Here is a 12014-nt window from a genome sequence, read left to right as displayed (position 1 = left end):
AAGGGAGGGAGGCGGTTTCTAAGGCAACCAGCCCGGGGAGGGGTTGGCTCTCTGGCGCCCTCCTCCCTGCTTCCTGGTAGCCCAGGGTACCGCCGGACAGCGTCCTCCCGTGCTCCGCGCGCTGATTGGCTGCTCGGGAGGACCTCTGATTGGCTGCTGCGGGCGCCTCGCGGGCTGCTGGCTAAGAAGGTGGCGCCGGTTGATGGTTGATCGGTCCTTGGATCCAGGGTAGGGGTCGCCGCGCGTGCGATCGGCTCACACAGGACCAGAGGGCGCGGACTGCTGCAGCTCAACCTGGAAGCCACCGGCGAGACCAGGCTCCACCCGGCCATGCCCGCCGGGAGCAACGAGCCGGACGGCGTCCTCAGCTATCAGGTGGGCCCCGCCTCCCGCTCCTCCCTGGTTCAGCCTCGGTCCTCTGCCCACCGCCCGGTTCCTGCCCCAGCCGGGGTTCCAGGCGTGTCCACGAGGGCAGGGGGAGGCCCGCGTGGGAAGCCAGGGGGCGCTCTGGGTGGCCGGGGAGGGTGACCTTGGGCCGAGCCCCGAGCCGCGGGCTCACTGCAGCATCCCCTGCGTCGCCTGCTGCCGGGTGTCCCGGAGCAGTGACCTCTGTCCGCCGGTCCCTGTTGGCGGCAGACGCCGGCTTCTGGCCTTGCCTCGTTATGCTGTAGATGGACGACAGGGAATCCGGGGACCTTGCGCGAGTCTTTGTGTTTTGACTCTGGTTCCTCCGTGGCTCAGAGGAAACCTTGCAAAGACTGGGAACAGCCCCTGAGAATGTGGCCGGCTTCGTGGATCCTTCCCTGCTGCTCAGAGAGCTGACAAGTTCTGGGTAGGGATGCACATGGACCAGGGAAGCTAGTCTAGTTGATACTAGAACTGAAGAGGCGGCTAATGCTAGGAAGCACTGGGCTAGGCATGAAGGGGTCCGTGGGTTCAATTTCCAATGTGCTTCTCATAGGCCCCGCCGTCTGTGCAAGCTACCCGTCTCTTCGAATCCGGGTCTCCCCGTCTATTAAAATGGAAATGTTTGTACGGTTTACTTCACAAGGCTGTTTTAAGGACTCTGTGAAACACAGTTTATTGTGTGATATCCAGTGAGGAAGTAGTAGCTTGTGGAATTCTCACACCGGCTTTCTTGTGAAACCCGATCAGGTGTGGTTACTGCCCAGCCAAAAAGAGGGTTTGAAAGGAGGGAAGAGAGCGGAAACAGACTAGTACGGATGCGGGAAGGGTGGCGGGTCATGGAAGCAGATGCCACGTTGACATCAGGAGTGGGTGCTGGGGGAAGGCAGGGAGGACTTCCTGCGTGTCGTGGAGTGGGTATGACCCTCCCTGCCCCTTCTCTGGCAATAGCCTTTGCTTGCCAGTCACAAAAAGAGATCTAAGATTCTGGACCTTTCCACATCTGATCTTACGACATGCTATGTTACAGTCGACCTCTGGGAAGCAGAGTATAGGCCATGCCCTTTCTTTCCTCTTCCAGCTGGCAGAGAAGGAGGAGAATTATCGCCGTTTTTTTGTTTGTTTTGTTTTGCCCTTGGTGGTTCCAGAGATGGACTGCTTTCTACTTGCTAGGCAATGGCTCTACCACTGAGCCATATCCCAGCCGGAAGTAAGAATTGTGTGTGCATTCCTGTGCGTGCATGTGTGTGTGCACGTGCACTCGTGTGGTGGCCCGAGTTTGATATCTGGTGTCTACCTTATTTTCCATACATGTTCTTACACTGAACATCAGCTGACTGGTGAGCCCTTGGGATCTGCTAGTGATAATGCCCTCCCCAGCCCATGCTGGCCTTTGACACGGGCACTGGGAGTCTGGATTCAGGTCTTCATGCCATAACAAAGCACTCTGCCTTCTCTGCTCCCCAAAGTGAGCATTCTTAGTCAACCACACAAAACACTGTAATCCTAGTACTAGGAGCCTGAGGCAGGAGGATGGTGTGCTTGAGGTCAGCAAAGACTACATAATGAGACCCTGTCTCAAAAACTTCGCACAAAGAAAATGTGATTATAAGCTCAGGTGCTTTGGCATTGCCCCAGACAGTCCTGTGAGAGCATGCGTGACTCAGGCCATGGGAGAGTTTTCTAAAGAAGAGGATTTGGGCAAAGGTCCGAAGAGTGAGCACCAGCTAAGGAACGGGGAGGCCGAAGCACTTGGAAGCAGGACAGGATGTTCAGACATCCTGTGGCAGACATGGAGTTCATTCTGGAAGGACTGTGTGGTGCAGCCACAGGAGCAACGGGGGAATGTAAGGTGTGCTCTGGGCTTGTAACATAAGGACACACTGTGGGCCCTGCTGAAGAATTTACCCAAGGCTCAGGAGGTGAGGGGGTGGGGAGGTGAGGCAGGAGAGAGGGCTCAAGAGACAGAAGCTGGGGTCCTGATCAGGCTGGGGGGTGTGTGAGGAAATCTGCCTGTAGCATGCAGAATGTGTGCAGGCTGCATCAAATACATAGTAACACTTGGGCCCTGTCAGTGGCCTATGGAATGGATTCCTCTGTGTCTGTGCACATAGTAGGTATGTTCTTTATAGTGAGCTAAGACACCTTTGTGGGTGATGGAATGGGCAGAGAGAAGAGTTGGAGTAGGACCCCGTGAAGTCAGGCGCCGGATACGGGAACTTGAGATTTAGGGAGGAAGGAGAGTGAGGGGGAAATGGGAAGGGCTTGAGGGGACAGTTAGCCATGGGCAGTCACCTTAGTGACCAAGCCTCCCGTGCCCACCTGAGAGACTGGACCTTGCAGAGCAGGTGGACGGTGTGAGCTGTTGGAAGCCGAGGTTGCAGCACCACAAGTGCACATCCCAGGTCTAGACTGTCCCTGGGGCGGGCCCCAGCCCAGACTCTCTGACGTATCTGTCCACAGCTGCCCTCCACCCGGCAGCCAGAGGGGGTTTAGAAATGCAAGCCTCATCGAGTCACGTCCTATCTCAAAACTTGTCATTGGCCTCTTGTGCAATTTAGAATAAAATCCAAACTCTGCTGTGACTTACCGAGGTTTGAACCGGCCAAGGCTTCACCCGGTCCCTCCGGACTCCTCCACTCTCTGACCACACCCTCCAGCTCTGCCTCGCTTTGGATTTCTTTAGTATGACAAGCTCCTTTGCCCCTCGGGATTTGTCCTCCTTCTAGGGCACTATTCCTCCCCGTGACTCACGTGTGTCCCCTGACCTCCACCCCTGAGTCAGAGACCTCTGCAGGGTTCTTTTTGCTTCCCTTCCTAGCACCTGCGTGTGAGTGTTCTTGTCCTTAGCCGGAAGCTTCCGGAGCCTGAGAAGAGGCAGATGGTCCTGTCGAACTCTGCCTGGTGTCCGGCCTGTGCTCGGCTGCTGTATATGAACGGCTGCGGGCCCGAGGCCTCCCCTTTAGGAGATCTCTGTCTACTAGGCAGATTTGCACAGAAGGACCTGTGGGTGGCCTACTGCGCCGGCGCTCAGGTTATTGAGCCACAGGATCTCTCCCCTCCCCTCCACCGAGGAAATTCCAGTCTGACCCCCCAGGCTGACTCCGTGGCGCTCCACCAGAACTCTGCCCTGGGTTCTTGTGTCCCTACCCCTTGTGGCCCGCACAGACTCCTTTCTGCATTTACCCCCCATGCTCCCCATTATTTGACCGCTTTCTGTGGGCCAGGCACCGTGCTAGGCCCTCTCCGTTCATCTCACCTTTTCTTCTTTGGTCGCAGTGCTGAGGACGAGCCCGGCCTCACTCTGTGATTGTCTCATACCCCAGCTCACGATTATGGCACCATTACTGTTCCCACTTCTCAGATGAAGAAGCTGAAATGAGACTTCTAGAAGGGTAGAGCCACCACTCTCTGAAGCCTGCGCCCTCAGACGCCAAGGACCTGTCCCACAGCCATAACCTCTTGTTAGAGCGCCCGGCCTCGAGTGAGCCCTGAGAGGTGCTTGGGAAAGCCTCCAAACAGATGTATCAGAGTGCAGCTCACGGGGCGAGGGGCCGGGCCCAGAGGCTGAGTTAGCGAGGTTTGCATCATCCACTTTGCAAGCTCTCTGGAGGTGGTGCTGAAATTTCAGGAGCTGATGGGCTGTTTTGGAGGGGGAGGGACAGTAATGGAGGAAGGCGAGCGGAAAGCTGGGGAAAGCCCTGGCTCCGTGCTGGAGGGTCTTACAGCCTCACATCTCCTCCTGTCAGCACCGCAGAACTGCCCAGAAGGAGGTGCTGGGAGAGAGGCCCAGGAGGCTGGACACTTAGGATCTGAGGAAGCCTGGCACACTCAGCAGACATCTTCCGAAAAACCAAACCCACGGTGGTATCATAGTAAGAAGGATGGATCAGCAGTTAAGAACACTAGTTGCTCTCGCAGAGCACCTAAGTTCAATTCTCAGCACCCGCATGGTGGTTCCTAACTCTACACCTCTGATACCCTCTTCTGAAACCAGACACCCACACACAAGCAGGCAACACACACACAGATAAATGTAAAATCAAGCTCACAGGCAATCTTGGCTACACGGAGTTCAGGGCCAGCCTGGGCTGTGGGACCCACTACACGGACCAGCAAAGGGAGAAGTGAAACCCTGCTGGATGGGGAGGGAACTGGGGAGCCAAGCCAAGCGGAGGCCGAACCTCACACTCGTGTCTTGTGTCAGACCTGAAACAAACTCCTGGGACAAGAGTGCCTGAAGCTGGTTTCTAGTGTTCAGTGGCTTAGGCATGTGGAACACAGTACATATTTTTGCTGAGCAAATGAATGGTTGGCTCCGCCCCATTCCTGAGGGTCCAGGGCTGTGCACGGTAAGCAGGTGATCCCGTTCCCCCACCCCACTGCAGTGCCGTAGGTACCCCCCCCCCCACAGGTGCGGGTGTGAGAGCCTGTGGGCCTCCTCTGGGCTTCATCAGCTCTGCCGGGGAGCTCTGCTGGAGTGCTGTGGGCTGACCTGCTGAGCAGAGCCTTGGCCATAGAACAGGCAGGAGGCTGCTCACCTGAAGCACCCTCTCAGTGCTGTCTGCCTTGGCAGAGCGGCCATGCTTGTAGTCAACACAAAGAGGAACAGCCTCCTTGACTCTAAGCCGCTGCTAGGTTACAGCTGCGCCATAGGTAATGGAGCCTCTGCTCCTTTCCCATAAGGTGGGAAGGAGCTTTCGCTGGCTTTGGTAGTTAGGGAGTCGGACAGACTTCCTGTCTTGTTGGCCTAAGCCCTGCCGCTCTCTCTGGCTCGTTGCTTCCTCCCTCGGCTGTTCCTGCTCCAGAGCCAGAAATCACGACTCTGAGGCTCAGGTTTTCCCTCAGATCTTCCTCTACAACTTTGCTTTCCTGCCTCTTGCTTCTGCGGATAATTTAAAAAAAAAAAAATTATGTGGGTGAGTGTTTTCCTTGTATGTGTGGGTACTCTGAGTATGAACAGTTACCACAGAGGCCAGAAGGCATTAAATCCCCTTGAACTGGAGTTACAGGTGGTTACGATCCACCACGTGGTGCTGGGAACTGAACCCAGTCTTTGGCCAGAGCAACAAGTGCTCCTGACCAAGGAACCATCTCTCCTGCCTTTATCACCATCCCCCAAAGAAAGGATCTTCTTATGAAGCCCAGGCTGGCCTAGAATTCACTGTAGCCCAGGCTGGCCTAGAATTCACCGTAGCCCAGGCTGGCCTTGAATTCACTGTAGCCCAGGCTGGCCTTGAATTCACTGTAGCCCAGGCTGGCCTAGAATTCACCGTAGCCCAGGCTGGCCTTGAATTCACTGTAGCCCAGGCTGGCCTTGAATTCACTGTAGCCCAGGCCGGCCTTGAATTCACCGTAGCCCAGGCTGGCCTAGAATTCACTGTAGCCCAGGCTGGCCTAGAATTCACCGTAGCCCAGGCTGGCCTAGAATTCACCGTAGCCCAGGCTGGCCTTGAATTCACCGTAGCCCAGGCTGGCCTTGGATTGGTAGCTTGCTGCTTCAGCTCCTCAGGTGCTGGATCACCAGCGTGTGCTGCCCTGTCTGGCTTTATGATGCCTGTAATCACATGCGCTTCCTTTGCAGCTGACGTAATTTCCAACAGTCTTATTGGAAGATCAATCGATCAGTAACATGGCCCACTTTAGCACCACACACTCCGATGTCCCTGCAGCTTAGCTGTGCGTCTCTCCAGGGGCTGTTGTTCTCCGGGTCTATACTAAAAGTGGGGTGACTTTAAGTGGGGTTCGAGGAAAGACCCACAGAGCCACTGTGCAGCCTCATCCCCTCCAGACTGTAGAGTGGGGCGGACGCTCATGGTCAGCCACTCCGGCCACAAGGCACTCGGGCCACTTTTCCTTGTTGTTAGGTATTTGTAGGCATCCAGGAAGTAATTGAGGACACTCAGGCATGTCCAGCCTTCTGACCTAGTGACACAGCGTTGTCCCCGGATGTTCAGGCCTGAGAACTGCATAGCTCTTGACTTACCAAAGAGATCCTGGCTTCGTTTGTTCCGTGCCAGAGAGAGAGAGAGCCAGAGAGAGAGAGGGAGGGAGAGAGAGAGAGAGAGAGAGAGAGAGAGAGAGAGAGACGGAGATTCCGAGAGAGAGACAGAGAGAGACAGAGAGAGACAGACAGAGAGAGAGAGAGACACAGAGAGAGAGAGAGACAGAGAGAGAGACACACAGAGAGAGACAGAGAGAGAGAGAGAGAGAGAGAGAGAGAGAGAGAGAGAGGGAGGGAGGGAGAGAGAGACGGAGATTCCGAGGGGCAGGAGGCCGGTGTCGTGCTGGGAGAAGAGGCACCTGGAGGGCGCTGGGGTTGGGGTCGGTGTGAGGATCTGAGCACTGACTGAGAGGACGGTGTGACTCTCAGGCTGTTCTCACCGTGGGCAGCATCAGTACGTACTTACTAATAAACTTGATCCTTCCTGCCTTTCTCAGCTCTTGTGAGCTCTTCCTTAGCCCCAGTTTAAGAACATGCTGGACATTAGGTAGGGTAATAGCCACAGCAAACGTGGAGGCCCAAGTGTTCCGCTGAAGTCACTCCCCAGTTCTGGTTGTACCAACTTCTTTTGCCAACTGACCGTGAGTCCCTGAGGTAGGGTTGAGGGGTGCCCTGTGCAGAGTGCTGATTTTTAAGATGGCGGGGTTATCTGTGTTCAGGAGAGACTGTCGTGCTGTCGGGCAGTGATGGGGGGTGGGGGCGGGGATGGGAGGGCTGGAGCATTAGATCCATGGGTGCAGTGGGGAATGAAAGGCATGTTTGAGATAAAGTTTGGAAGGCAGAGGGGTTTCTTTGGGCAGGCCCATCTTCACGAGTCCAGAGGGGACAGCAGGACTCTCTGTGGCTTCTGCCTGTGACCTCCATTATCTCACTTCTGGGCTGTGTCTCAGAGTTGGGATCATATGCAAGACTCAGTCCTGTTCCTGTCTTTTAATTTGGTCACTCCCGAAAGTACGATTGATTTACCTACCACTCAGATCTAACTTGTCTTTTAAATTAGTTATTTTTTGTTGAGGCAGGGTCTCACTGTGTAGTCCTGGCTGGTCTGGAACTCAGTATGAAAACCAAATTGGTCTTAAACTCAGAGATGTACCTGCCTCCTGAGCTCTGGTGTTAAAGATGTCACTATCTCCAGCTTCACTGATTGTCTTTAATAATATTTTTATTTTCTGAAATTATATCATCTCTCCCCTTTCTTTCCCTCCCTCCAGCATGTCCCGTGCACCCCCTTGCTCTGTCTTTTTCAAATTCATGACCTCTTTTCCTTCGCTTGCTCATGCACACTTGATATCCATGCACACATGTGCCTACACACATTCACGCACATAACATATTTGCACATACCACACACATGTAGACACACACACACACACACACACACAAGGACAGAAAGATACACACAGACATACACATGCACACACATCCACACATATGCACTCGTGCATACAAATGTACACATATAACACACATGTACACAATACATGTATATACACAGGAACACACAGATACATACATATACAGACACAGATACACAGACACACATATGCACACACATACCACCTACATGCATGCATACATACATATATGCATAGTCACAGACACACAGATACATGCACACATGTGTGCACACATACTCCTAAATATATCCTTACACCCTGCTCAGTCCACGTGTCACCTGTATGTGTATGGTCCCAGGCACTTGGTATTGGATGACTAGTTGGCGGGGTCTTCCCTGCAGAAGACCATTCTTAAAAATTTCTAATAGTGCTTTCTCTCTACCCGCTGAGTAATGCCAGTGATTTAATGAAAAGGGTTCACTTTTGTTTTTATTTATGCGTATGTGTGTCTCTGTGTATGCATGCAAGTAAGTATACGTGTGTGCATATGTATGTGTGTATGTGTGTGTGCACGCATGTGTTCAAGTGCCTATGAACACCAGAAGAGAGTGTCAGGTGCCCTGGAGCTGGAGTTTATCGGTGGCCGAGAGCTGCCTGCTGTGGGTGCTGGGAACCGAGCTCGGTCCTCGGCAAGAGCACGGAGTGCTCCTGGCAGCTGAGCTGCCTCCCGCCATGGATTCCAATGCTTGAGCGAATTACCACCTACAGTCTTCTTATCTCTCCCTGGGACCCTCCGATCCACTCTAACAGGAGGGAATGTGGAAAGGAGGCTCCCTTGTAAGGACGCTTTCTCTCTAATCCACTTCTCTCTCCCGCGCTCCCAGCCCGCGAGCTTGCTTAATGTGTTTCTCGAGCCTAATCTCTCCTGAGCCATGCACTCCTCTGAGAATCTGGTAAAAGCTATGAACTGTCCCCCCACACCACCAAATGCACACGCAGCCATCTCCACGCTCCGCTGGTGCACATTCATCGCTATCCTAGAAGGTTGTGGACTCCAAGTTGGAAAGTTTTGCTTCCTGCGCGCAGTGATGGTTGAAGAGGCAAACCTAGCCAACCTGTGTGGCACCCGGTGCAAGCCTGGACGGAGCGGTCTCAGATTTCCTTTTCAGTTTAACAATTTCAAACAAACGGCATATGCTTGAAAGTTGGGGAACATTTCAAATGGATATCAAAGGAGAGATATTTGCATACTGAATCATTGTGTACCTACGACTTGGCATCTGCAGTGAACACACACCATCTCGGCTCCTCTGTTTCTCTCCAGTCTTCATGGAGCTTACAGGGGTGCACCTGCTTACAGGGGTGCATGCTGCTTACAGGGGTGCACCTGCTTACAGGGGTGCACACTGCTTACAGGGGTGCATGCTGCTTACAGGGGTGCACCTGCTTACAGGGGTGCACACTGCTTACAGGGGTGCATGCTGCTTACAGGGGTGCACCTGCTTACAGGGGTGTACACTGCTTACAGGGGTGCACGCTGCTTACAGGGGTGTAAACTGCTTACAGGGGTGCACACTGCTTACAGGGGTGCACGCTGCTTACAGGGGTGTACACTGCTTACAGGGGTGCATGCTGCTTACAGGGGTGCACCTGCTTACAGGGGTGCATGCTGCTTACAGAGGTTTACACTGCTTACAGGGGTGCACCTGCTTACAGGGGTGCACACTGCTTACGGGGTGCACCTGCTTACAGGGGTGTACACTGCTTACAGGGGTGCACCTGCTTACAGGGGTGCACCTGCTTACAGGGGTGCACCTGCTTACAGGGGTGCACCTGCTTACAGGGGTGCACGCTGCTTACAGGGGTGCACCTGCTTACAGGGGTGTTCACTGCTTACAGGGGTGCACCTGCTTACAGGGGTGCATGCTGCTTACAGGGGTGCATGCTGCTTACAGGGGTGTACACTGCTTACAGGGGTGCATGCTGCTTACAGGGGTGCACCTGCTTACAGGGGTGCATGCTGCTTACAGAGGTTTACACTGCTTACAGGGGTGCACCTGCTTACAGGGGTGCACACTGCTTACAGGGGTGCACCTGCTTACAGGAGTGCACCTGCTTACAGGGGTGCATGCTGCTTACAGCGGTGTACACTGCTTACAGGGCTGCACACTGCTTATAGGGGTGCACAGTGCTTACAGGGGTGCACACTGCTTATAGGGGTGCATACTGTTTACAGCGGTGCACACTGTTTGTAGGGGTGCACACTGCTTCCGTGTAGGTGACAGTGCTGGGCTGTAGCAGACGCTCAAGGATGACAGATACACGCTCCGGCTGTCAGAGGCTCATGGCCTGTGCTGGCTGTGGCGGTACATGCATTTAAGCCCGGCAGAGGCAGGTGGATGTCTGAATTCCATGACACTCGGGGCTACACACTGAGACCTCGTCTTAACAAACAAAGCAAGAAGAAAGGAACTCATGGTCAGACAGGCTAGGTAAGCAGAGCCGGTGTGTTTGTTTTGTTTTGGTTTTTGTTTTCACTTAAAAATGATTCCTTGGTTAAGGGCACTGTCTGCATTTGTAAAGGACCCTGGCTCAATACTCAGTCCCCAAAAAGCTGTTCACAACCGACTCATCTCTAGTTCATGGGGATCTAATGCCCTTTTCTGGCCTCCCCAATACCAGACACACATGTGATTCACAGTCATGCAGGCAAAACACCCAACATGTACATAAAGTACACATAAAAGTGGTTCCTCAGCTGTGTGTAACTCACTCCCGTGTGCAAGGCCCCCAGGACAAAACAAGGAAAAAGGAGCAGAAGATGATTCTGTAGAGACCTCCGCAGACTAGCTGGAAGAGCTGGTGAAAACTTCATCAAATCGCAACACACAGGGCTGAGGGAGGTGTGTAGGTGACCTTCGGACTTTGAGTGCTGTGAAATAATGTTGCGTAGGTCAAACCAGGCTTTTCCTCCCCCTCCCCCTCCTTGCCCCTCTCCAGGGTCTTTCTGGCCTCGAACTCAGAGCTGTCTGTATGTCTGTGATTACAGTGTAAGCTTCATCTGTGTGTCTTTAAAATGTGTTGTACAGGCCTCTGCAACACCAGCGTGGCGCATAAAGGGGACAGGCCCTCTCCCGCTGTGGTCCTCACCAGCATCCACATTTGCCCCTCTTCCAGATGTCACACTTGTTGTGATTTTTAGAGACTAATAAATAGCTTTATTTTTACAGTATGATACAGAAGGGACAGGAAACTCTCTTGCAGCCCCTCCTGCCCTCCTTTATGGTCATTGTCCCCTACAGAGCAGCTTCCAGGCTCTGGCTATTTCCTTAGCTCCTGTCAGGGTGCATTAGGTTCCCCCCCCCCTGAACTCCTCTGTGCTTGACTGTGAGCCCCTCCCCCAGCCCCTGGGGAGGAAGCTTCTTTTTTAAGTCTCCACAGTTTTGTCTTTTCCCGGGTGTCACAGGACAGGGATTATCCAGTACATAGAATATTCTTTTTTTCTTTCTTCCTTTCTTCCTCTCTCCTTCCCTCCCTCCCTTCCCTCCTTCCTTCCTTCTTTTAAAAAGAACATCCCTAGAACAACTCCTGCCTCAGCTTCCTGAGTTCTGAGATTACAGTTTGTGTGTTCATCTAGAGGGACATCTTGGTGGCTTTTAAGTATCCAGCAGTTAGAAGTAGAACCTGGAGGACATCTGTGTTCAGGGTTTTGTGTGGATTTAAGTCTCGGTTTTAGTGGTAAAGACCAAGCAGTGTATTACAAAACAGGAACATGTTTTTAAAAAACTCTTGCACCGTGGCTGCAGATGTTTGCTTTTCTCCAGTGGTGCTGAGAATTCTCTTGTAGAGCACAGTACCCTCAGATACCCAACACCACAGCTACACCCAGCAGTGTGAGTAGAGGCTAGACCCGACAGCTCATACTAGTCTCCACACACTGAGAGCGAGTTCTAGACCAGCCTTAGCTAAAGGGTGAGACTTTTTCTCGAAACCAGAAAAGAAAGAGCAGTTTGTGGCGTTCTCTGTTGTGGTTCAGACTGGGGACGCTGGGGACTCTGCTGAGGGCGGTTTGTCCTGGTTTCCCCTCTGTGGTACGCTTCACCAGGAACGGATCTGGAGCCCACCCTCAGCGAGTTCCGTCCCCAGCGCGTTCCCGTGCACTGTGTCATTCAGAATAGACTTTTTCTGGAATCGGCACACCACCAACTTCACATCTGTCTCTTTTGTTTTTTTATTTTGAGTATTCTTTTTTAAAAGACGATTTAATT

General features: G+C 53.2%; 1 protein-coding gene across 1 annotated transcript in view; it reads left to right on the top strand.

Annotated features, from left to right (window-relative positions):
• Positions 1–330: 330 nt before the first annotated feature.
• SLC4A8 (solute carrier family 4 member 8) overlaps positions 331–12014 on the top strand; it is a gene marked incomplete at its 5' end in the record, with an annotated part of 54362 nt that continues 42678 nt past the window's right edge. The window contains one exon of the mRNA XM_080939161.1: positions 331–375. Coding sequence (XP_080795287.1) covers positions 331–375 — 45 coding nt within the window. The remainder of the gene's footprint in view (positions 376–12014) is intronic.

Source organism: Micromys minutus (assembly GCF_963924665.1).
Source record: "Micromys minutus genome assembly, chromosome: 27".
Classification (NCBI taxonomy): Eukaryota; Metazoa; Chordata; class Mammalia; order Rodentia; family Muridae; genus Micromys; species Micromys minutus.
The sequence above is the reverse complement of the archived record's forward strand: the minus strand, read 5'-3'. Positions and strand labels throughout refer to the sequence as shown.